Source organism: Carcharhinus amblyrhynchos, chromosome 2 (genome assembly GCF_965287045.1).
Source record: "Carcharhinus amblyrhynchos chromosome 2, sCarAmb.v2.hapA, whole genome shotgun sequence".
Classification (NCBI taxonomy): domain Eukaryota; kingdom Metazoa; phylum Chordata; class Chondrichthyes; order Carcharhiniformes; family Carcharhinidae; genus Carcharhinus; species Carcharhinus amblyrhynchos.
The window spans coordinates 50,342,137-50,370,077 of record NC_137325.1 but is presented as its reverse complement, the minus strand read 5'-3'; the positions used below and the strand labels follow the sequence as shown (position 1 = coordinate 50,370,077).

General features: G+C 41.9%; 1 protein-coding gene across 1 annotated transcript in view; it reads left to right on the top strand.

The window, feature by feature from the left end:
- dnah5 (dynein, axonemal, heavy chain 5) overlaps positions 1-27,941 on the top strand; it is a 350,257-nt gene that overhangs the window by 317,277 nt on the left and 5,039 nt on the right. The window contains exons 74-76 of the mRNA XM_080205374.1: positions 1,549-1,752; positions 2,277-2,492; positions 15,717-15,929. Coding sequence (XP_080061500.1) covers positions 1,549-1,752; positions 2,277-2,492; positions 15,717-15,929 — 633 coding nt within the window. The remainder of the gene's footprint in view (positions 1-1,548; positions 1,753-2,276; positions 2,493-15,716; positions 15,930-27,941) is intronic.

Genomic DNA, 27,941 nt, shown 5'->3' with positions numbered 1-27,941 from the left:
CTTGGACATCCCTCCTATATTTTCCACTGTGAACCTTACAGTTATGCCCTCAAGTAACAGCTACATCCACCTGAGGAAATAGTCTCTGAACGTCCACTCTATCTCTCCCCCTCATCATTTTATAAACCTCTATCAAGCCGCCTCTCATCCTCCTCCACTCTAAAGAGAAAAGCCCTAGCTCCCTCAACCTTTCCTCGCAAGATCTTGCCTTCAAACCAGGCAGCATCGTGGTAAATCTCCTCTGCACTTTCTCCAATGCTTCCACATCCTTCTTATAGTGAGGTGACCAGAACTGCACACAGTATTCCACATGTGGTCTCACCAAGGTCCTGTACAGTTGCAGTATAACCCCACGGCTTTTAAACTCAAACGCCCTGTTAATAAACACTAACACACTATAAGCCTTCTTCACAGCTCTATCCACTTGAGTGGCAACCTTCAGAGATCAGTGGATACGAACCTCAAGATCTCACTGTTCCTCTACATTTCTCAAAACCCTGTCGTTGACCTTGTAATCTGCATTCAAATTTGTCCTACCAAAATGAATCACCTCACACATCAGGGTTAAACTCCATCTGCCACTTTTCGGCCCAGCTCTGCATCCTATCAGTGTCCCTTTGCAGCCTATAACAGCTCTCCTTCTCATCCACTACGCCACCAATCTTGGTGTCATCAGCAACTTTACTGACCCACCCTTTAGCCCCCTCCTCCAAGTCATTGAAAAAAAATCACAAATAGCAGAGGATCCAGCACTGATCCCTGTGGTACACTGCTGGTAATTGGTCTCCAGTCTGAAAATTTTCCATCCACCACCACCCTCTGTCTTCTATGAGATAGCCAGTTACTTATCCAATCAGCCAAATTTCCTTTTATCCCAAACCTCCTCACTCTTTGTGAGCCTACCATGGGGAACCTTATCAAATGCCTTACTAAAATCCATGTATACAACATCAACTGTTCTACCTTCATCTACACACTTAATTACCTCTGCAAAGAATTCAATCAAATTTGAGAGGCAAGACTTACCCTATACGAATCCATGCTGACTATCCCGGATTAAGCTGCATCTTTCCAAATAATTATAAATCCTGTCCCTCAGGACCCTTTCCATCAACTTACCGACCACTGAAGTAAGACTAACTGGCCTGTAATTACCAGGTCATTCCTATTTCCTTCCTTGAACAGAAACAACATTAGCCACTCTCCAGTCCTCTGACACTATCCCCGTGGATAGTGAGGACCCCAATACCAAAGCCAAAGGCTCTACAATCTCATCCCTTGCCTCCCAAAGAATCCTAGGATATATCTCACCTAGCCAGGGGACTTATCGCACCTCAGGTTTTTCAAAATTGCTAATGCATCTTCCCTCAGAGCATCTACCTCATCCAGCCTATCAGCCTGTAACGCACTCATCCTCAAAAACATGACCCTCTTTTGATGCTTTAATATTCTCCATTATCATCAAAATCAGTCATGAAGTTCTTTGATCCTATATGTTAGAAAGGTTATATATTGCTTTTGCTTAATTTTCCCTTTCTTTGCCCCCAGGGCGTTTCATGGACCACAATGCGATACATGATTGGTGAGATTCAGTATGGTGGCAGAGTCACAGATGATTATGATAAAAGATTGCTGAACACTTTTGCTAAAGTCTGGTTCAGTGAAAATATGTTTGCTTCAGACTTCTGCTTCTATAAGGGTTATAGCATTCCTAAGTGCAATTCAGTGGATCAATACTTAGCGTACATTCAGGTTTGTAAACAGCTTAATCAACCTTTAGCAGACCCATGCAATACATCATTGTGAAAAAACTGTTCAAGCTAAATAAAGTTTTTTTTTTCTAATGATAATTACCTTAAAATATTGAAATTAAAACATTATATTTTCTTGGTTAACATTGTTCACTGAATTTTACATGCTTTTGAATACAAGTTGAGTTCTAGTTTTCTAGAATTAAGCAAGAATATGCAGATATTTCTACAGTGTCAATTAAGGTATAACATTTTATTAGAGCATGACCAGCACATATCTGTTTTGGAATAGGAAATCTGACCAGCTAGTCCCTTTAATTTATGCTGTAATTGATTCACACATTGCCATTAAATATTTGTTATCATACACTATGACCATATATTTGCTCTTACAGTTTTGCCATTTGTTATCTGTACTCGCACTATTACTATGTTACATGTCCTCTTACATTATTATCATGTTTTCCATATATGTATTAATGCTCTTGGATTTCTGAAAAAAATCTTGCATTCTATACATCGTAGAATCTTCCTACATATGACACTCCAGAAACATTTGGTCTGCACACAAACGCTGATATCACTTACCAGAGCAAACTTGCCAAGGATGTCCTCGATACTATACTTAGCATTCAGCCCAAGGACAGCTCCAGTGGAGGAGGAGAAACAAGAGAAGCTGTGGTGGCAAGGTTGGCTGATGACATGTTAGAGAAGTTGCCTGTGGACTATATACCATTTGAGGTAGGCAATAAACCAGGTAAAGAAATCATATCAATGTAATATTTATTGGATTGTTGAAGTCCCAGCACAATAAGATGCTCACTTAATTGAGTCATTTAATGATTCAGTCCATTAATTATTAAACTTAAACTGGTGAAATTGAAGGTTTGAGGCTCACTAATAATGTTATCATACCAGATGTGTAGTTTTGTGGTCATTTTTAAGATTTCTCTACTGAAAATTAAGTTTTATTGCAGTTATCCAAATATCATGTCATTCGTCTGCACTTTTTTTTACAACAGTTGAGTTTTTCAAATGTTTCAAGAGAGACATCAGGTAAAAGTTACATTGCTTTGTAACATGTACTTATTGTTTGTGTAAAGTTGATGTTAGTATCAACTAAAAAGGAACTTTGAGCAGGCATCTGCTGTTCTTATCCAATATACATACTATGCAAGGAATGATGTGGAATGGAACACAATGCAAAGTACACAGAGTAGTTCTTCTAATGGATCAAGTTTTGTTGCATATAAGATGCTTTTAAAGATATGCTCAGAGTTCTAGCTAGGCAAGTCTTTGTTGATGTTACTTGGTGCTTCCCTAGAAGGAGTTTCATTATCGTGCTCAAAACAGAAATGCATGCTGTTGAACCTGTAATTCTCAGATACTTCCGACCAGTTTGCTTACTCAAATGTTTACCCCAGTGTCCTTATTTGCAACATGGACAAAGGACAAACACAAGTAAAGGTTCAATAAGTTTATTAATAATACTATTAACTCTTAAATTACCCACATAAAACAAGAGGATACCCTAGATTCAAGTATACTATCTGCAAAGATGGTTTGGTTAAACTACAGGCCCAATTCTCTGAGCCCCTCTGGTCCATTGTTATGAAGGTGAGTCTTGATGGCAGCTTCGACCTTCCTTTCTTGGTCAGTCTTCCGGATGGTCAAGGTCACCTCTCTCGTCGAGTCTTTGCTGCTGGTCTGTCTGAGATGTGTACCTTTATCCCCCTGCTTGCCTGCCTTTCCAGAAATTTCTCTGGCTTCCAGTCAATGAGATCTCGAGAAGGGGTTCCAATACCCAGTGGGTTTCTTGATGTCTGCCTGACAGGACACCAGAGTCCAACCCCAGGTTGCATCTCCATTGTGTTGCTTACATGTAACCTGTTGCCATGTCAGATAACTGCAGGAACTCTCGATGACAGAAAGTCTGGCCTGATCTGGGCTTCTAACAATAGGTTGGTGCATTTCAGTGGGGTGCGATCACCTCCTGCTGGGTTTCAGTAGAGTGTAATGATCTTTGATGGGCCAGGTCCAGACATGTTTCTGTGCATTTGTATATTTGACCTTAGTTAAGTCTGGCCTGCCTGAGATTTGATTTTAATATGCCCAATTCTTCAATTTAGGATATCCAATTTAATTAGCCTTTAAAAATAGGTCCTGATTATATTACCTCAGTGCATTGCTGTATTCATGATGTGGAGATGCTCGCGTTGAACTGGAATGAACACAGTAAGAAGTCTCACAAAACCAGGTTAAAGTCCAACAGGTTTATTTGGTAGCACAAGCCACTAGCTTTCTGAGCCTCTGCCCCTTCATCAGGTGTGTGGGAGTTCTGATCACAAATAGGGCATGTAAAGGCACAAACTCAATTTACAAAATAATAGTTGGAATGTGAGTCTTTACAGGTAATCAAGTCTTAAAGGTACAGACAATGTGAGTAGAGAGAGGATTAAGCACAGGTTAAAGAGATGTGTATTGGTTCTAGCAAGGACAGTTAGTGAGATTTTGCAACCCAGGCAAGTCATGGGGGTTTAAGATAGTGTGACATGAACCCAAGATCCCGGTTGAGGCCGCCCTCGTGTGTGGAACTTAGCTATCAGTCTCTGCTCAGCGACTCTGCGTTATCGTGTGTCATGAAGGTCGCCTTGGAGAACGCTTATCCGAAGATCAGAAGCCGAATGCCTGTGACCACTGAAGTGTTTCCCAAAGGAAGAGAACACTCTTGCATAGTGATTGTTAAGCAGTATTCATTCATCCGTTGTTGTAGCATCAGCATGTTCTCCCCAGTGTACCATGCCTTGGGGCATCCTTTCCTGCAGATAGACAACATTGGCCGAGTTGCAAGCGTATATACCACGTACCGGTGGATGGTGTTCTCGTGTGAGATGATGGCATCCGTATTGCTAATCCAGCACGTCTCGCAGAGGTTGCTGTGACAGGGTTGTGTGGTGTCACGGTCACTGTTCTCCTACAAGCCGGGTAGTGTGCTGCAGACAATGCATCCAGTACTTACCCAGAGTAGAGAAGCTATGACGTCTTCTCCAGAGGCTTCAACATGTCACTGATGAAGACGAATATCTTGCCCAGGCCACCCCCACACCCCACGCCTTGTCTTCAAATAACTGCACAACCTCAAATAGACCACTGTCTGCAGCAAATTACCCAGCCTTCAGGAGAACAGTGACCATGACACCACACAACCCTGCCACAGCAACCTCTGTAAGACATGCTGGATCATTGACACTGATGCCATCATCTCACATGAGACCACCATCCACTGGGTACACAGTGCATACACTTGCAACTTGGCCAACGTTGTCTAGCTGATACACTGCAGGAAAGGATTTCCCGAGGCATGGTACATTGGGGAGATCATGCTGACAATAAGACAACGGATGAATGAACACCGCTCAACAGTCACTAGGCAAGTGTGTTCTCTTCCTGTTGGGGAACTCTTCAGTGGTCACGGGCACTCGGCCTCTGATCTTCAGGTAAGCGTTCTCCAAGGCAGCCTTCACGACACACAACACCACAAGGTCGCTGAGCAGAGACTGATAGCCAAGTTCTGTGCACATGAGGATGGCCTCAACTGGGATCTTGGGTTCATGTCACGCTATCTATAACTCCCATGACTTGTCTGAGCTTGCAAAATCTCACTAACTGTCCTGGCTGGAGACAATACACATTTTTTTAAACCTGCGCTTAACCCTCTCTCCACTCTGTCTGTATCTTTAAGACTTGATTACCTGTAAAGACTTGCAATCCAAACATTATTTTGTAAATTGAGTTTGTGTCTATATGTGCCCCCTTGTGAGCAGAACTCTCACTCACCTGATGAAGGAGCAGCACTCTGAAAGCCAATGGCCTATGCTGCCGAATAAACCTGTTGGACTTCAACCTGGTGTTGTGAGCCTTCTTTCTGAATTTACCGTATTCATGCATACATAGAGCTCTCTTACAACAGCTGAAAATGTAAATCATAGAATCCTGTGCAAAAAGAGGCCATTCGGCCTATCAAGTCTGTCTTGACAACAGTCCCACCAGGCCCTACCATCATAACCCCATGTGTTTGCCCTAGCTAGTCCCCTTGACACTAATGGGCAATTTAGCACAGCCAACCCACCTAACCCGCACATCTTTGGACTGTGGGAGGAAACTGGAGCATCCGGAGGAAACGTATGCAGATACAGGGAGAATGTGCAAACTCTACACAGATAGTGACCTGAGGCTGGAATTGAACCTGGGTCCATGATGCTGTGAGGCAGCAATGCTAACAACTGTGTCACCGCGCTGCCCTGTAAATGTTTTAGAACCAAAAAACAAATACTCCCTGTCAAATAAATATTTGAATTTTGATTAGCTGGGTTTATAACCTGAGCAATGTGATATGCTGCATATCACCTGTGAAATGGCTTTGACACTGAATTTACACCAATTACTGGATTACAATCCATGGCATCTCAACCAAAATGATGTGTGACTGTGTCTCCAGGGGCTATGTTTCAGTCTCTCCTGATAGGAGTCTTACGTCATGATTCTGGATTCACGCTTGTAAATTTAGTTGTTGATGAATTTAGAATTAATTTTCTGTCAAAACTATTGCTGCAGTGTAAATCCAGACTTAGAATGCACCTCTAGTAAACAGAGCTTTCAACTTGAGCAAGACATAAGACAGGCATTAGTGGATAAGCCATCAATGGAAAGAACAGTAGGACGAGGTTTATAAAACATGGCCAATTCAGTTGTATCTATTTTATGCACCTAATGAAATTGAAAATTCTGCCAATGCATGTTTGTGTTTACAGAAAGACATGCAGAAAATAATAGAAGTTGTAGTTTGCCAATGAGTCATATATTTCAGTACGTTGGTTTATTTTATGAGTGGAATAGAGTGTAATTCAAATTATAGATAATACAACAATATTCTTATAGTCTTAAATTTGAGTACAATGCAGAACAAATCTATCACTGGAAAAATTGCCAATTACTTTAATGGTGGCAGACCCAGAATGACTGTTGTCTTACTCAATTTTTTTCTGATGAAAGAGAAAAGGAAGAAACATCACAATAGTTTCTATATATAAATACAAATTATAGTGGAGTGTTTTGGTATGCATCTTTGATAGTAGGAGAATCAGAGATCAGAATAAGAAAGCAGGAGTAATTGGTTCGTATGAATCCACCTTCTGTTATTACGCTCCAGTGGCACAGTGGTTAGCATTGGTTAACACCTCACAGCACCAGGGACCTGGATTTGATTCCAGCCATGGGTGACTGTGTGGAAGTTGTATGCTCCCCCAATGCCTGCGTGAATTTCTTCTGGGTGCTCTGGTTTCTTACCACAGTCCAAAGATGCGCAAGTTAGGTTGATTGGCCATGCTGAATTTCTCTTTAGTGTCATAAGATATATAGGTTAGGGGAATTAGCAGAGGAAATGAGCCTGGGTAAGAGTTAGTGCAGGCTTGATGAGCCGAATGGCCTTCTTCTGCACATAGGGATTCTATGAAAGCCAGGTGACGTGGATATAACTAGATTCAATCTCTATAAACATTTACTTACACAGTTACAGATTATAAACAAGCACCTCCCAACCCCAAAACCACTGTTGTAACCTAGATATATCTAATCTTTTAATACAACCAGAAGGTTACCAATAACAAGAGACACCACTGATATGATGAAACAGACACTTGGCAGTGATGTACAGAAATCAAATCCAGGAGGAAAAATGCATCCCAAACTCAAATGTCCACAGAGTCTTAAATAAGTATTCATGATTCACCCAGATGTATCCCTTATCCTGATCCAGTGAAAGGAAGGAGACCAGCAGACCAGCCCTAAGGAAATGCTGAATCAAACCCCAAACCAAACGGATGTTGTTATGAATTGTCTGCTCTGGGACGTGCAGGACTGGTCAGGACGAACATTGTCGTAACAAAATTCTTACAGCCTTTCATCAGGAGGGAGATTAAACAGATGGAAATCACTCCTCTTGGACATAAGAGCATATAACATCCCTGCCAATGGAGCAGCATCTCTCCAGTCAGCAGACCTTCCCCAAGGACCTGCCCAAATTTGCTCCCCCTTCTCCACCCCCCAGATGTTATAAAACCACAGAATTGTTACAGTGCAGAAAGAAGTCATTCAGCCCATTGTGTATGCGCCAGGCAAAAAAAGGGAAATAAATAAATGAGCCACTTATTTTAATCCCACTTTTCAGCACCTGGTCCATAGCCTTGCAGTCACAGTACTTTAAATAAGATCTGTGTACTTCTTAAATGACTTGAGCATTTCAGCCTCAGCCACCAACTTAGGTAGTGAATTCCAGATGCCCACCACTCTGGATGAAAAGGCTTTTCCTCATGTCCCCTCTAATACTTCTGCTCACCAATATAAATCTGTGTCCCCTGGTAATTGACCGCTCAGCGAGGGGAAACAACTCTTTCAATCATCTAGGCTCCTCAATTTTGTACACCTCAATTATGTCATCCCTTGGCCTCCTGTTATAAGGAAACAACCCTGACCTCTGCAACCTCTTTTCCCAGCTGCAGTTTAAGCCCTGCCAACATTTTTGTAAATCTCCTCTGCACTCTGTCCAGAGCAATTATGTTTTTCCCTATGATGTGGTGACCAGAACTATACACAAAATTCCAACTATGACCTAAACAAGTATTTTTACAGCTCATCATTACATCCCTGTTTTTATATTTAATACCTGACCCAAGCAAGGAAAGCTTTCCAAAAGCTTTCTTAACCACCTTGTTTGTCTGTCCTGCCACTTGATCGGGAAATTTACAGATGTCACAAAAATTAGCCATGTAGCTGACAGTGAAGAGCAAAGAGCAAAGAAAATTACAGCTCAGAAACAGGCTCTTTGGCCCTCCAAGCCTGCACCGACCATGCTGCCCGACTTAAACAAAACCCCCTATGCTTCCACGGACCATATCCCTCTACTCCCATCTCATTCATGTACTTGTAAGACACCCCCTTAAAAGTCACTACTGTATCCACTTCCACTACTGCCCCTGGCAACGAGTTCCAGGTACCCACCACTGTGTAAAATATCTGCCTTGTACATCTCTTAAAACTTGCCCCTCGCACCTTAAACCTATGCCCACTAGTAATTCTTCTGCCCTGGGAGAAAGCTTCTGACTATCCAAGAGGATAGCTGTTGACCTGTGGAAAGCTGTCCATTTCTTCAACCCCTCACAATATCTTCCCATGCTTTTGAATAATCCCTTGCTTTGTTTGCCAACCATAAATGCATTACCTCTCACTTTTCTGGATTGAATTACATTTGCCGCTTCTCTGCCCATTCAACCAAACCAGTGATATCATTTTGGCGTCAACAGCTATCCTCTTCACTGTCAGCTACATGGCTAATTTTTGTGTTATCTGTAAATTTCCCAATCTTCCCTCACATTTAAGTCTAAATTGTTAATAAATAAAATAAACAACAAGAGCCCCAAGACTAAAAAGAGCACCAACCACCTGTTCGGGTCTCCCCATGCAGTCACTCTAGTTAAGAAAGCCCACCAACTTTCTCAGAAGACTATGGAAAATTTGGCATGTCAGCTACAACTCTCATCAATTTTTACAGATGCACCATGGAAAGCATTCTTTCTGGATGTATCACAGCTTGGTATGTCTCCTGCTCTGCCCAAGACCGCAAGGAACAAAATGTGAATGTAGCCCAGTCCATCATGCAAAACAGCCTTCCATCCATTGACTCTGTCTGTACTTCCCACTGCCTTGATAAAGGAGCCAGCATAATTAAGGACCCCACGCACCCCAGAAATTCTTTCTTCCTTCTTTTTCCTTTGGGAAAGAGATACAAAAGTCTGAGGTCATGTACCGACTGACTCAAGAACAGCTTCTTCCTTGCTGCTGTCAATAATTTGAATGGACTTACCTTGCTTTAAGTTGATCTTTCTCTACACCTTAGCTATGACTTTAACAGTACATTCTGTACTCTCTCGTTTCCTTCTCTATGAACGGTATGTTTTGGCTGTATAACACGCAAGAAACAATACTTTTTACTGTATGTTAACACATTGACATAAATCAAATCAAACTGACCCCTGTTGAACACCACTAGAAATATTTTCCACTTGCAAATATATCCGTTGACCATTACCCTTTGTTTTCTTTCACTTGGCCAATTTTGGATCCAATCTGCCACCTTCCACTGTATCCCGTAAGAGCTCACACGTCTGACTAGTCTGCAATATGGGACCTTGTCAGATGCCTTACTGAAATCCATGTAGACAATATCCACTGCACAACCCTCATCAATTTGTTACTTTCTCAGTGAAAGGTCTATTAAGTTAATGTATGACTTTCCCCTAACAAAAGCATACTGACTATCTCTGATCAAGTGACTTTTTTAAAGGTTATTATTTATTAGTGTCACAAGTAGGCTTACATTAACACTGCAATGACATTACTGTGAAAATCCCCTAGTCACCACATTCCAGCGTCTGTTTGGGTACACCAAGGGACCATAGTCAATTCACCTAATCAGCATGTCTTTTGGACTGTGGGAGAAAACCGGAACACTGGAGAAACCCACACAGATGCAGGGAGAATGTGCAGACTCCGCACAGACCCAAGCCGGGAATTGAACGTGGGTCCTGGCTCGGTGAGGCAGCAGTGCTAACCACTGTGACACTGTGCAGCAAAATTAATTCCAATAATTTGCCCACCACCAAAATCAGACTGACTGCCCTGTAGGTTTCTAGCCTATCTCATGCACTGTTTTTAAATAGTGGAACATTCACAGACCACCAATCCTCTGGGATCTCTCCTATATCTAGTGAGGATTGGAAAATGATTCTTTGAGCATCTGCTATTTCCTCCTGGCTTCCTTCAACAGCCTGGGATACAATCCATCTGATCCTGGTGATTTATCCAAGAATGCCATATCCTCCAGTGTGTTTTCCAGTACTATGCTCCTTATATCTAATATTTTACTCTGCACCTCTTTAACTAGAATGTTTGCATCATCCCTCTGCTTGACAAAGTGCTCATCGAAAACCCGGTCCACATCTTCTGAATTAGTTTACAAGTTACCATGTACATCTCTGATGGCTATTACCTTTTCTTTAGTTATTCTCTTGTTCTTAATGTGGACTTCCACGGTCAGCCCATCTAGCCCAGCTTTTGTGGAGACAAATTCATTCCAACAGGTTAGCACAGCATTAAGTCACTTGACCTTCAAACAACTCTGCCACAAAACTCCGTGAGCATCCTCACTGGGTGGATCTATGCACAGAAATAGGCTTGGGCTTGGGCACTGATGTTATCTGGATTCAAGGCCAGTGATCCATTACTGGATGGTAGCATCAAGAGTTGCTCAGACCCTATGCCTTTTTTTCAGCAAATTTAAGAAAGGGGAGTCATGGTCACAACTTGGAGGAAGCAGATTCACAACTCACAAGTGCGCCTTGGGATCCTACAACTTCCATTCATACATTTTCCACAGGTTTAGGTCTTCAGTGGCCTGATCAAGACAGGATGCCGTGTGAAGTATCCCCTGCTCCAACCTCTCAACCAAGGTCTTCCACCTTCTGGTTAGCACTTCTGTGTATTTCTGACAGAAGATGGGGACTTGACCCTAACCCACATCCTACCATTGTCTCATTTCCTTCTCATCCTCCCAGAATTGACAGAACAAGACCAGGAATCACATCCTCCAGCAGCAGTTTGTTAGAATGCCAGTACATGGGTGTCGCACATGTGTAGAGTGGAACCAGCTCCACACATACACTAGGTGGTGGTCTAAACTAAGTAGTATCTGAAAGAAAGATGTCAGAGCATAAGAGATGTGCCTGAGAAATATATGAATTCTTGACCGTCCCATCTTTCAGGTCACTCAAAGTTAGAAGCACTGGAATTGGGTGGCAATTTCACAAGATGCCCAACAAGTTGCAGGACTTGACAAGGACCCTCAACTTCCCCACCAAAGTCTAGTTATACAGGATACCAGTATTGTCCCTCACTTCAAGAATATAGTTGAAATCTTCCAAGGATAATGCACCCACAACAGTCAGTGCAGCCAAGATGAATGGGCACTGCTTCAGAGCTGCATGCTGGTTTGTGAAATGTACATGTTCACTCAGAAAAGCAGCATATCCCTCAAACAAATGAGGTAAGCAGTCTGACCCTTGAATCCTGAGATTTCTGGTTGAAAATGTAGAGACAGCAAAATAGACATCCAAAGTGAATTGGTCCAAGGTGGTTCATGAAGACCCCCTCCTTGCAACTGCAGGAGCCTTGTGGTCGTGTCTCCTCAAAGGATTCAGGTTTATGCAGAATGAATACCACATATACCCTATCCTTAAGAAGTTAGAAGTTGAGATATCTGTAGTATTCCTCTCTGCTGTCATTGAGGATGACTATGGTTGTCATGGTCAATACAGGCATGTGAACTTTCAGTGAATCATTTTTAAAACTGGACACAGACAAGCTGTTAAAACGGTTGCTGCAAATCACGTGATTTTGGCTTTTGGACTACAACAAGAAGTCTCTGGCAAATTCCTAGAATCATAAAATCCTATTTTGCTGGAGGAGACCATTTGGCCCATCAAGTCTGCACTGACCACAATCCCGCAAAGACCCTAAGCCCATAACCCCATGCATTTACCCTAGCTAGTGCCCCTGACACTAAGGGGCAATTTAGCACGGTCACTCCACCTAATCCACATATCTTTGGACTGCGGGAAGAAACCGGAGCATCTGGAGGAAACCCATGCAGTCACGGAGAAAATGTGCAAACTCCACACCGACAGTGACCCAAACTGGGAATTGAACTCGTGTTCCTGGCACAGTGATTAACAGCAGTGCTAGCCACTGTGCCACCTATTTAATTTAATTAAATATGGATATATTTGAGGCTACCACAGTTGTTTATGGAATACATGCATTTCATTGTTTTGGGATGGGCCAAAACCCAAAGGCTCTGGACTTTCCAGATTGTCTGTGACTTTGTGATTCTCACTTTCTCAACAGTCCAGTGAGGAATGCTTTGAAACAGAGGAGTAGTGTTGAATGGTGTCTTTGCTCACACCTGAAGCTTTTGCAGCAAAGCAGATGGACCTGGCTACATATATGTTGCTGACAGAAATTCTGGTAGTTTCACAAGGGGAAGACGGGATACTCAGAAGGGCTCAGTAGCAATGGCCTTCATATCACTCTTGATGCCCTTCCTCAACCCATTGTGATTAACATTGGGTTAATCAATTGGGTGATTAACAACAGTGACTACATATGGGATGCAGTGGGCAGCCCAGTTGCACCAGCCAGTGCTACCACTGCCACTGATCCATCCTCAAGATCGACGACAGAGGGGTCCTCCATCAGCTCCCCTGGAGGCCTGGGTGAGGGGTGGCAGTGGTTCAGGTCCCTCCTCTAGTCCAGGCAGGGGCCAGATGTCAACACAGAGTAAATGTCTACCCCAGCACTTGTATCATCTGACACCGTGGACCTTCCCCTCCTTTCTCAACCCTCATCCCGATGGCCCTGTGGACAGACATCTGTGGCACCTCTCCCCAGGATTTATGCTGTATCTTCAATCCAGAGTTAGTGTACAGAAGTTAAGGACTCTTCCTGCTAACTATCTATCTCTGTATGTCTGTCTGCATAAATCAGGAAAATTAGAAGTCTTTGTACATATGGAGGAATATAATCTTCATATAGAGTAGATAGTATTGTAACTTTTCAATAAAGATGTAAAGAATGAGTTCCTAGAGTGAACACAAGATAGTCTTCTGGATTAATATGTTGAACAACCAAATAGGGGTTAGCTATTTTTGAATCCAGTGTTGCGAAATGAAAAGTTGTTATTTAATAACCTTGTTCTAAGAGGATCCATAGGGAAGAGTAACCATAATATGATAGAATTTTATATTGAGGTTGAAAGCGATTCAGTTAAATCTTCAACTTGCATCTAAACAAGGCAAACTATGTAAGTATGAGGAGCAAATTGAAGAAGGAGACAGGGAAATTGTTCTAAAAAATATGATGGTAGACAAACAGGGGCCTGCCTTTAAATAATTAATGCATACTTTGGAACAACTTATTGCTAGAATCTGCAGTCTGCCCTGAACTAACCATGTATTTATTATTCTGCAGCACATGGTAGGATGTGAGAAATATATTCAATATTAGCTCCTGTATCAATGTAAAATAGTGTTGTTATTTTGAACTTCTGAAAGTCACAAAACACAACAGGATTTCATAGGGTAGGTACTGAGAAAATGTCTCTCTGAATGTGGAATATGGAACGCAGTCATGGTCTCAAAATAAATGGTCGACCATCTAAGACTGAGAAGAGGAGAAATTTCTTCACTTGAGGACAACGTGGTATCAAAGTGGTTAGCACTGCTGCTTCACAGTGCCTGGGACCCAGGCTGAATTGCAGCTTGGATCACTGTCTATTTGTTGTTAGCACATTCTTCCCGTGTCTGCATGAGTTCCTTCCAGGTGCTCTAGTTTTCTCTTAAAGTCTAAAGATGTGTAGATTAGGTGGATTGACCATGCTAAATTGTCCCCAAGTGTCACAAGATGTGTCTCAAGAGTTGTGAATCTTTGTGTTCCCTAACCCAGAGAACTGTTCAGTTGTTAAGTATATTCAAATAGAAGTCAACAGATTGTTGGGTACAAAGAGATATGAGGATAATGTTGAAGTTGAGGTAGAAGTTCAACTGTGAAATGGTTGACAGGTGGAGCAAGCCAGAAGGGCTGACTCCACTTCCTTTTTTTGTTCTTATCATGACTTCTTACATTGTGACGTCTTCCAGCCCTTGTCTCCAAGATTGGTACATTTCACTGCCCACACTGTTGCCCTTCTGTCACTACTTGATTAGTGCAACCTCACACCTGAGCACCTGATGACACCCCTCCTCCCACTCCCAATGTTACAAGGGCCACATTCTCAGACTTCAAAAGCCAGTGTTGGTTTCAAATGTGCAGAAATAATTTGCCTTAAAGCTTTTGCAACAAGTGAGCTACAATACAAGGAACTGAACCCTCATGGCAGCAACCTTTGTAAAAATTTTCATATTAAATTGATTGTATTGATTTTTTTGGATATTTTAATATTTAGATATGCTATGTTTCGACCAGGTATTTTCACTACTTCCTGATCCTTCCTATGAGAAGTACTCACATGCAGTGGCAGATTAACCATTAGGCTGAGTAGGCTTAAGCCTGGGACCTGGAATGGAGGGGGGGCCCCCCCCGAGTGTAAAAAAAACGGTTTAACCCTTTTAAGGGTGAATAAATTTTCATAACTATACCTGGTGGGAGAATTAATATAACAAATACCTATAAATAGAGTATCATCCCCGGACTTGTACTACATGCAGATAAATACAAAATAAGTACAACAAAGCTCTGGCAAAAATTCAGCTGCAGAAGGTGTATCCAAATACATGCATTTGCTTTAGAATTTATCTGTTCTTAATGATCACTAACTGTTCAGGTGAGCGTTCATTTTCAGCACTGAAGAGGATCAAAATCTATTTGTGCTCAACAATGAGCGATGAGAAACTTAGTCATCTGGCTCTCATGCACATTGAAGCATGTCTGATTCAATCTGTTGATTTACCTGCTGTTATCAACACTTTCATAAACCAAAAAACACGGAAGCTTCTTAAAGTACAAATGTAAAGAAAATGAAAAATAAAAGGGCTGTAATTGATTCATATAACTTTATGTAGTACATTTTACATAGTACAACAATATAAGTTATCTAACATCACTTTATTCTACTCAACGAAAGGTGGGGCAGGGGCAAGGTCAGGGGCCTTACTGAACCTCAGCCTCGAGGTCCAGGTGGTAGTTAATCAGCCACTGCTCACATGAACCCAACTTATACCACATAGATTGTGTATCCTTGTTAGTGTCCATTTGTTCTCAATAGATTTTGACAAGCTAACAAGTTGTATTTTTTGCCAGGTAAAAGAAAAACTGCAGAAGATGGGAGCACTGCAACCAATGAATATTTTCCTTCGTCAAGAAATTGACAGAATGCAAAGAGTAATTACTCTGGTGCGAAATACTCTTATAGACCTGAAACTTGCAATTGATGGAACTATCATTATGAGTGAAAACCTTAGAGATGCCTTGGACTGCATGTATGATGCCAGAATTCCAGCTCGGTGGAAAAAGGTAATTGTCATTCTCATGGAGTACTGTTGTACAGAAACAGCTCTGCAAATGGTATCTTTCAGGTTCTCACAATGTCTTAAAGCACTTCGCAGCCATTAAGTACTTCTGAAGTGTTATCATTGTAAGGTAGCGAAATGCAACAGATATCACAACAAGGTCCCACAGAAGATTACATAACCAATCAGTTAAAATGCTCACTTCAGTTGTAGAATTATTATTGACCAGAACACCAAACAATTTTCCTGGTTTTCTTCCAGTAGGGCTCCAGGAACCTAGCTGCACACAGACAGGACCTTGATTTAAGATCTAATTGAAGCTGAACTGTTCTTCAGCAATACGAAGATACAATTAGGTGCTTAAATTCTGGAAAGAGGTTTCCACAGAGGTGGCCTAGTTGATGGGGTGGGTACTCTGAGCCACAGTTGCCCAAACATGAGCTACCTTGATCCCGCAGAGAAGCCACTAATTTTTACTGGGAGGTACACGTGGCAGATGCCCCCGCCGCACAATTAGCAAAATACCAGTGGCAGCAGGAATATTATTTTTCAGCCAACATCACAAATGTAATGGATATCTGATCATTGTCACTTTGCTATATGTGGGACTTGCTGTGTGTATATTAGCTGTTGCATTTTCTACATTACAACAGCTAACTACATTTTAAAAGTACTACATTGGCTGTAAATCACTTTGAGACATCCAGTGATTGTGATAAAGCACGATAAAAAATGCAATCTTTCTTTTGTTTTTCTACAACAAAATGTATGTAGCTGTTCAGCCTGAAGGTTTTAAAACAAACAAAAGCATTAACTGTGGAATCTTTATGAGATAAACTTCAGCAGAAAGGTAGGTTGATCAGGAAGAGATTCTGGGTGAAAGTCAGATTACTTGAACTGTAACATAAGCAGTACTTCATAAATCCATTTGAGCAGCTCATGCTTTAAGTAATCACCATAATTCATTGTTATGGATTCTTGAAATTTTCTTGGAGTGAGACAAGGTTAATCGATATATAATTTCCTGTCTTAGACTTTCCCTTTATTTAAACAAAGGTGAAACTGTAGCTACCTAACAAGTTTTTAATTCGATTGCTGGTGCCTTTATATTCTCTGCTGTCTCTTCCCCAATATTATTCAGGGAATATAGTTAAAATCCCAGCTGTGGAAGATACTTTTCTCAAAGTTTCAGTCAGTTTCAATCAACAACATGCTTTAAAATGCTTGTGTTCTACTGTGGGTCAGGTTACCACTGAAGGAATTTTCCAGGTGATAGATGTTTCCCATGAAATGTCACTGTCAAAAATCAGAACGTATATTAAATTCCACTAAGTGTGTCAAGTGTATGAGCAACGTCGCACAAACTAACCTCCTCCACTCTTAGGTTGAGAGGCAAAATACCAGCATTTTGAAACATAATGCTGATTCAAATTAAAATACCTTGATATTACACTTCTGTCAGTGCAATGCTAAGGGTGTACTGCTTTATCGGAATTACATATTTCAAATGTGATGTTAAACTGGTGCCCCATCTGCTCTCTCAAGTGATCAAAAAGCTCAACACCATCAAGAACAAAGCAGCTTGCTTGATCAACACCCCATCCACCACCTTAAGCTTTCACTTCCTCCACCTTAGATAGACAGTGGCAGCAGCATGTTTGACCTACAACCTGCAGTGCAGCAACTTGTCAAGCCTCTTCCAACAGTGCCTTCTAAACCTACAACCTCTACCCCCTAGGAGAAGGGCAGCAAACACATGGGAACAGCACCACGTGAAAATCCCCCCCCCAAGCAACATACCAGGTTGACTTGGAATTATATCACTATTGCTCCACTGTCGCTGGAACAAAAAACCTGAAACTCCCTTCCTAACAACATTGCCACAATGTGTAGGCACAGCAAAAATGTGGCTTACCACACCTTCTTGAGTGCAGTTAGGGGCAACAAATGCTGACCTGGCTAATGGCACCAACTTCCTCTGAAAGAATTTTTTTTAAAAAGTGACACTGTACCCTCTCAGTTACCTCATCAAAAAAGTTAATCAAGTTAATCATCATAATTTGCCCTTAACAAATCCATGCCATCTCTCCTTTATTAGTCCAGATTATTCTTTCCAAAATCTTACCCACTACAAGAACACAATCAGTAGGAGCATGGGTAGACCACAACTGTTTGAGCCTTTCCCACCATTCCATACAATCAAGACTGATCTTGGGCTCTAACTCCATTTTCCCACCTGCTGCTCATATCCCTAAATTCCCTGAGAAGCCAAATATCTGTCTCTGCCAGCCTTGTATGTATTCAGTGATGGAGTATGCATAACCCTCTGGGGTAGAGAATTCCAGAGATTCGCAAACCTTTGAGTGAAATTATCTCTCATCTCAATCCTAAATGATTGGCCCCTTATCCTGAGACAGTGACCTGAGTTTCAGACTCCCCAACTACTGGAAACAATTTCTCATATCAAGGCCTCTCAGAATTTTATAGGTTTCAATGAAATCTCCTCCAGTTATTCTAAACTCCAGGGAGTATGAGCTCAATTTATTTAAACTGTCATCACAGGACAAACCCCTCATCCCAGGGACCAATCAAGTGAACTTTTGCAGTACTGCCTTCAAGGCAGGTATATCCTTTTCTAAATGTGGAGACTAAAACTGCACAGTTTTCCAGATGCGGTCTCACCAAAGCCCTGTACAACTGTAGCAAAACTTCTTTATTCTTATACTCCAAACCCCTTGCAGCAACGACCAACATGTCATTTGCCTTCCTAATTGCTTGCTGCATCTGCATGTTAACTTTCTGCATTTTTTGTACCAGCACAACCAAGTATCTTTGGGCATCAATAGTTACAAATTTCACACCTTTTAAAAATTATTCAGATTTTCCATTCATACAATCAAAGTGAATAAATATCTTCACAATTCCTTACACTATACTCCACCTGCATCTTATTGCCCACTCACGTCACCTAGTGCAGCAAGCAGCCATTTGGCCCCTTACGCCTGCACTGACAACAGCCCTACCCAGACCCTATCCTCAACCTCATATTTATCCTGTTAATCTTCCTGATAGTAAGGGCTAATAGAGCATGGCCAATCAACTTAACCTGCTCATCTTTGGACTGTGGGAGGAAATTGGAGCACCCAGAGGAAACCCAAGCAGACAGGAAGAACATACAAACTCCATTCAAACAGTTACCAAACAAGGTCGGAATTGAACCCGCATTCCTGATGCTGAGAGGCAGCTAACCACTGTCACAATGCCACCTGTCTGTGTCTCATGGCAGTCTCTCTCTCCTCTCCACAGCTTACCTTCTCACCTAGCTGCATCTTGAAACTTTGATTCATTACTCTCTACCTCTTCATCTAAATCATTAATATAGATTGTAAATAGCTGAGGCCTCAGCGCTGATCCTGGCAGCACTCCACAATTCATTGTATATCAACTTGAAAAAGTCAACATTTTGTCTACTTTGCTTTCTATCTGTTAATCAATCCTCTACGCATGCTAAAATACTGTCTCCAACTCCATGAGCCCTTACCTTATCTATTAACCTTTTGTATGGCACCTTTTGGAAATCCTACTGGCTCCCCTTCTACCTTGCTAGTTACATCCTCAAAAAAGCTTTCATATATTTATCAACCAGGACTTAGAATCATAGAATCTCTACAGTGCAGGAGGCGGCCATTTGGCCCTTCGAGCTTATACCAAAACAATCCCACCCAAGCCCTATCCCTGTAACCCCATATATTTACTGCTAATCCCTAGACACTTAAGACCAATGTTGCATGGTCAATCAACCTAACCCACACATCTTTGGACTGTGGGAGGAAACCAGAGCATCCAGAGGAAACCCAAGCAGACACAGGGAGACAATGACCTGTGCCGGGAATCGAACCTGGGCCCTTGGCACTGTGAGGCAGCTATGCTAACTACTGTGCCACCATGCTACCCTTAGTAAAACCATGTTGACTTATTCTAATCATACTATGCTTTTCTTGTTGTAGTCATGCTAGTTTTTTTTTAAGTGCTTTAATAATATATTACTACATTTTACCAAGTTTATGCTAGGCTAACTGACCTATAGTTCTCGGTTTATCTGTCCCTCCTCAAAAAGTAATAACATTTGCCAACTTCCAATCTAATGGGAAAGTTCCCAAATCTAAGGAATTTTAAAGTCAAAACAAGCACTTTCACTATCTTTGCAGCTATCTCTTTTAGGATATGATATCGGCCGTCAGGTCCTGGTGATTTGTCAGATTTTATTCCCTCAGTTTCACCACTATATCTCTTGATGTTAATTTCCACATTCATCTTTGCCCCAAGTTACCACCTATTTCATGAACTTGTGACTTCCATTGTGAAGACAGACAAAAACATTTTGTTCAATGCCTCTGCTATTTCCTTATTCCTCATGATAATTTCTCTTAGCTCTGCTTCAAAGGGGCTGCTTGAGTTATTTTCTTCCTTTTTACATATACTTATGGAAGCTCCAACAATTTGTTTTTAATTGCCTATCAGTTTACTCTCATACTCTATTCTTTTTTTCTCAACTTTTTGGTGGTCCACTGCTGGTTTCTAAAACCAGGGCCATTGGGCCGAAGGGCCTGTTTCCTGTGCTGTGCTGTGTTGTGTTGTTCTTTATTAAAACATTCCCAATCCTCAGACCTGCCACTATTTATGCAACATTGTAATCTGTTTCTTCAGAAGGAACTCTTCAAATGCAGTCAATAAAATATAACAAAACTTACTTCAACTTAAAAATCAAAAAAAAAGTTTAATAAAGAAACTGCATCACTCCCAACTTGGGGCCTTGCCCTGGGCCACTCCAAGCTCCCCACAGTTCCAAACAGGTTCTTATTTATAATGAGTCAGCTGTCAGATGACCATCACATCATTCTGTAATTGGTTCCATGATTTACTGGGTCAGCTGACCCTTACAGCTTGTTATCATTGGTTACATTACATCCAATACAAAGTTGTCATTGGTTACATTCTAACAAGCCTCTTCTTTTAACTTAATACTATCCTTAATTTACTGAGTGAACCACAGATGGGTCTTCTCGCTAAGTTTTTGTTTTACAATGGAAAGTATTTTTGTTGAATGAAGAACAAAGAAAAATACAGTACAGGAACAAGCCCTTCAGCCCTCCAAGCCTGTGCCGATCATGATGACATAACTAAACTAAAAAAAACCTCCTGCCCTTACTGGGTTCATATCCCTCTATTCCCACCCTATCCATGTACCCATCCAGATGCCTTTTAAATGTTGCTAATGTGCCTGCTTCCACCACCACATCTGCCAGCACGTTCCAGGAACTCACCAGTCTCTGCATGAAAAACTTCCCTTGTACATCTCCCTTAAACTTTCTTCCTCTCACCTTGAACCATTTTGGATTGTTTCTTTCAAAATTTTTCACTGTTCATTTTCCTGCACACCTTTTAGTTACCCAATTAATCTTAGCCAGTTCTCCCCTCATATCTTTGAAATTGGCTTTAAAGTTTAAGATTCTTGCTTGTGATTGGAGCATGTCACTTTCAAACTTAACATGGAATTCAATAAACAATCACTATTTCCTACAGGATCTTTTACCATGACGTTACTAATTAACCCTGCTTCATTACACAGTACTAAATCTAAGATAACTTTATCCTGGGTCAGTTCCACAACATATTGCTCCAAGAAACTGTCAGAAGAACATTCTACAAACTCATCTTGATCACTCTTCCCAATGTAATTGTCCCAGTTTATAAGATGATTAAAATTCCCCACAATTATTACAGGCTCCAATAATTTATTTTCTAATGCTGACCAACAGTATAAACTAGTCCCCCAAGTGTTTTCTGACTCTTACTAATCCTAATATCCACCTATACTGATTCTATTTCATGATCTTCCCACCATGCTTATGTCACTTTTTACTCTATTCTGTCTATGTTTCCTAAATATATTCCAGGTTCTGCTCCAGCTGCAACAAGATAACATGAGAAATAGGAGCAGGAGTAGGCCATCTAGCCCTTCGAGCCTGCCCCGCCATTCAATAAGATCGTGGCTGATCTGTCGCTGCTCAGTTCCACTTTCCCGCCCTCTCCCCATAACCCTTAATCCCCTCTCTTATCAAAAACCCATCAACCCACGTCTTAAAAATATTTAGCGAGGCAGCCTCCACCACTTCAACGGGCAGAGAATTCCAGAGATTCACCACCCTTTGAGTGAAGAAGTTCCTCCTCAACTCCGTTCTAAACCACCCCCCTTTTATCTTGAGGCTGTGCCCCCTAGTCCTACTGTCTTTTTTGAGCGGGAAGAGTCTCTCCACCTCTATCCTATCCATCCCATTCATCATCTTATACGTCTCAATGAGATCTCCCCTCATTCTTCTAAACTCTAACGAGTACAAGCCCAGTTTATTCAGCCTCTCCTCATAGCTCAAGCCCCTCAACTCCAGTATCAGCCTAGTAAACCTCCTCTGCACTCCCTCCAAGGCCAAAATATCTTTGTGCAGGTGCGGCGCCCAAAACTGCACACAGTACTCCAGCTGCGGCCTCACCAATGCCCTATACAGCTGCAGCAAGACCTCCCTACTTTTATATTCAATCCCCCTCGCTATGAAGGCCAGCATCCCATTTGCCTTCCTGACCACCTGCTGCACCTGCAGGCTGGGTTTTTGCGACTCATGCACAAGGACCCCGAGGTCCCTCTGCACCGTCGCCTGCTGCAGTTTTTCGCCCCGTAAGTAATAATCCTTCCTACCAATCTTCCTACCAAAGTGGACCACCTCACACTTGCCAACATTAAATTCCATTTGCCAGTTCCTGGCCCATTCGCCCAGCCTATCTAGATCCTTCTGCAGACTCTCCACACCCTCCGCACAATTTGCTGTTCCCCCAATCTTGGTGTCATCAGCAAATTTCGACACCCTACACTCGGTTCCCTCCTCCAGATCATCTATATAAATGGTAAAAAGCTGAGGCCCCAGCACCGACCCCTGGGGCACTCCACTAGTCACCATCCGCCAATCCGAATAGCACCCGTTGACCCCCACTCTCTGCCTCCTATTTGACAACCAGTCCTCTATCCACGCTAACACCCTACCCCCAACTCCATGTCCCTCGACCTTCTGCAATAACCTCTTGTGAGGTACTTTGTCAAACGCCTTCTGAAAATCCAGAAAGACCACATCCACCGGCTCTCCTCTATCCACCGCCCTAGACACATCCTCAGAACTCCAGTAAATTTGTCAGACACGACTTCCCTTTAATGAAACCGTGCTGCGTCTGCTCTATCAAGCAATTCCCTTCAAGATGCCTCGCAATTTCCTCCTTAATGACAGATTCTAACATTTTACCTACCACAGACGTTAAACTAACCGGCCTATAGCACAAGGCTGGCAACACAAACTGGAGAGCTCCAGGTTGTGTCTGCAGAGAAGGATATCTAACCCACCCCCCACCGGCTACAATGTCACTTATCACTACACATCCCTCTTTTCCCCCAGTTGAACAACATCGTTCACCATTGTGCCAGGGTCAGTCTACCATGCAGTCCTTCTCCTCACCCACATAGTAGCAAGCACCTTGTACCTTTTGAACAAAGTCAGAGACTCAGGTTCCTCCATCACTGCATACTGATTCACCATACTTGGCTGACTCACAGTCACATCTTCTTATCCCTGACCTTTGGCTAATAGTTCTGCCTAACCTAAGGGGTGTGACTGGCTCCTACCAAAATGTCAAGGTAATTCTTCCCCTTCTTGATGCCTGCAATGTCTGCAACTTAGCCTCCAGCTCAGCAACTGAGTCAAAGTTGCCTGAGTTGCTGACACTTACTGCAGATATAATTGTTTAGGATAGTAGTGTATTCCACAAATTCCCACATACTGCTTGTCACAGCATACCACCAGCCTGTCATTTCTGTCCAACCTTATTTATTGAATTAGTCAATTGGTTATTAGTTTGTACAGCTAAAGTAATAGAAAGTTACATTTCCTAGATTGGAGACAAGGAAGGAAACTCACCAACTCCTGGAAGCTGCAAAAGTAGAATAAGCTCCTCTTTGCCCCTCTGCACTAACCACAGAACTAATTACAGAACCATATTCCCAACTAATCACTTCATTTACACCTCAATCAGACACAAGCTCCTTTCCTTGTGCATGTTTAAAATCTCTCTGCTTATATACTGCACCTCTGATGACTCGATAGCTCGTTCAGTTTTCTGCTACAGTCATTATCACCTATTGGGGTAACTACTTACTGCTGATTGACTGATACCTGCCACTTCAGGCAGCTCGCCATTTAATTAAACAAACCTAATTTTTAATCTAAATTTAAACTTAGGAAAAACTTAACAGAACTTGCCACCTGAACCAAGTTCCCCAATACTCACTAAATCAACATCCCTCTCAGTCATAGTCTCCTGTCTACGTACTCCTTTCTCACATCAAAGATGTGCAAGTAATATGGACTGACAATGCTAAATTGCCCCTTAATGTCCCAAGACATGTAGGTTTGGGGAATTAGTGGGGTAAATAAGTGGAGTTACGTGGATAAGGCCTGGATAAGATACTCTGAGGGGGTTGATACAGACTCGAGTGGGCTGAATGGCCTCCTCCTGCACTGTAGGGATTTGATGATTTGTGCTAAAACTAACTGGCCTGTGATTGCAAACAAAGAACAAAGAAAATTATAGCACAAGAACAGGCCCTTCGGCCCTCCAAACCTGCATGGACCATGCTGCCCAACTGACTAAAAGCCCCCCACTGTTCCGGGGACCACATCCCTCTATTCCCATCCCATTCATGTATTTGTCAAGATGTCTCTTAAAAGACACTTCCACTACCTCCCCTGGCAATGAATTCCAGATACCCACTACTCTCTGTATAAAAAATCTGCCTTGTACATCTCCTTTAAACCTTGCCCCTCGCACCTTAAACCTGTGTCCCTAGTAATTGAATCTTCCACCCTGGGAAAAGGTTTCTGACTATCCATTCTGTTCATGCCTTTCATAATCTTGTACATTTCTATCAGTCGACCCTCAACTCCATTGCTCCAGTGAGAACAAACCAAGTTTCTCCAACCTCTCCTCATAGCTAATGCCCTCTATACCAGGCGAGATCCTGGTAAATCGTTTCTGTAGCCTTCCAAAAGCTCTACATCCTCCTGATAGTGTGGCAACCAGAATTGAACACTATATTCCAAGTGTGGCCTAAGGTTCTATAAAGCTACAACATGACTTGCCAATTTTTAAACTCAGTGCCCCGGCCGATGGAGGCAAGTATACCGTATGCCTTCTTGACTACCTTCTCCATCTACATTGCCACTTTCAGTGACCTGTGTACCTGTACTCCCAGATCCTTTTGCCTTGTTAAGGGTCCTGCCATTTACTGTATATTTCCTATCTGTATATTTCCTATCTGTATTGGATCTTCCAAAATGCATTACCTCACATTCTCTTCTTTCAACAAAGGCATACTATCTACAAGATGCACTGCAGCAATTCACCAAAGATCCTTAGACAGCACCTTCCAAATCCATGACCACTTCCATTTAGAAGGACAAGGGCAGTAGGTACATGGGAACACCACCACATGCAATTTCCTCTCTAAGCCACTTACCATCCTGACTTGGAAATATATCGCCATTCCTTCACAGTCGCTGGGTCAAAATCCTGGAATTCCCTCCCTAATGGCATTGTGGGTCAACCCACAGCACATGGACTGCAACGATTCAAGAAGGTAGCTCACCACCACCTTCTAAAGAGCAACTAAGGATGGGGAGTAAATGTTGGCCAGTGTCCCACGAATGAATAAAATAAAACACTGAGGGAGAATTTATCATGGGCAATGCACCTAACCAGCAAGTAAGTCTTTTGCACTGTGGGAGGAAACCCACACAGATATGTGGAGAACATGCAAACTCCGAACAGACCCGAGCTGGGAATCAAACCTGGTACCCTGGCGTTGTACAGCAGTAGTGCTAACCACTGTGCTGCCCTAGGAGAACCTCATTCAAGACCAGAGATTGAAATAAAGCCATTTGCAATAATTCTTTGCTGTATTTCAGAAATGAATATTACTGCAGTAGAATTTTGCTGAGAGAAGCATATAGTCAAAATATTTAACCAGCTTTTTTTTTAAGAATATAACAGGATGTAAGAACTTACAATGGATGTACAAAATGACACACAGTTCCTTTACTCTCGCTCCCCTGCACCGACCCCCCTCCCCTCACCCCACTCCATAATGAAAACAAGTCTGTCATTTTTCTTTAATGAGCAATGTATTACTTTCATACTCAGACTTTAGCTTAGCCACTTGGCAAATGACCCTGGCACCACTAAAGCTGATAATCTGTATTATTGTATATAACCCACAATATATGTACCTACTAATAGCCCATAACTCTTATTGGATTTTGATCTGAGAATGGGTTAACATATTGAGCAACTTAATAAAAGAAAGGACTTTTCAATCAAGAGATTTTTGTAAGTTACATTGTCATCGGATAACTTGTGAAGCAGATTTTATTTCTTTGTGATTTCCCTTGGGAAATTCTCCACTCCTCTGAACAGTTGATTCCTTGCTGGTCCCATGATATTGGCAAGGCTCAAAGTTGCCACTATTCACGTATGAGTCTTGGTGGGCTGGGGAGGCACGGTGGCACTGTGATTTGCACTGCTGCTTCACAGCGCCATGGATGTGGGTTCAATTCCTGGCTTGGATCACTGTCTGTGTGGAAGCTGCATGTTCTCCCCATGTCTGTATAGGTTTCCTCCGGGTGCTCTGGTTTCCTCCCACATTCTGAAGGACATGCTGTTAGGTGCATTGACCTGAACAGGCGCTGGACTATGGCAACCAGAGGAATTTCACAGGAACTTAATTGGGGTGCTAATGTAAGCCTTACTTGTGACTAATAAATAAATTTTAACTTTAGCAGCAAGTATTGGCTAAACTGTGTTCCCTTATAAGTTGTCACGATGTGGTCCTATCCTTTTCCCACCTATTCATAACATGTTGAATACTTTGAACTAGGAACTTTTAGATAAAAGTCATGGGCAGAGGGTGGTGTATCTCTGGAATTCTCTGCCCGTTGAAGTGGTGGAGGCTACCTCGCTAAATATATTTAAGTCATGGGTAGATAGATTTCTGATAGACAAGGGAATTAAGGGTTATGGGGAGAAAGCGGGAAAGTGGAACTGATCCACTTCAGATCAGCCATGATCTTATTGAATGGCAGGGCAGGCTCGAAGGGCTAGATGGCCTACTCCTGCTCCTATTTCTTATGTTCTTATAACATTCAAAATCCTCCAATCCTCTTGCATCACTTCTTATCTAAGGAGATTTGGAGTTAGTGGCCAGTACCTGGGCAATGTCCAACCTTATGTTCCCCCAGCAAACAAATGTGCATCCATCCACTCTGGTTTGCTTTTCCATTTTAACTCCTGAAATCCTTTTTAGTACCTCTTCTTCCAATTTTCAGCAATCTCTTTGTTTACTGTAAATTTTGCCAAGCCCTTTTCCTCACTAAAGACCAATGCAAAGTATACATTTAGTGCTTCAATTATGCCTTCTTCATCTATCAATAGATCTCCATTTGATCCTTAATCAATCTCACCACTTGACTACCAATCTTTTATACTGTTCACATATATATAGAAAATATTTGGATTTCCTTTTATATTAGCTACTAATCTTCCCATACTGTTTCCCCTCTTATTTCATTTTTTTCATCTCTCTGTACTTTTCATATTCTGCCTGATTCTCCCTTGTATTATCAAGCTGATATTTGTTATAAGTTCCCTTTTTCTACTTTGCCTATCAGTCTTAGCAAAATAGGAGTAAAGATGAACACAGTGTGTAAATTGCCTCCTAGCTAGGAAACCATTTGGCTGATCATACTGGTGCCATTATGATTTTATGCTACACATACGTCGATAACAAGGCATTTATATTCATTCTCTGATCTTCGAATAATAGAATTTACATCTGAGGGAGAATTAATACTGTCCATTTAGTTCA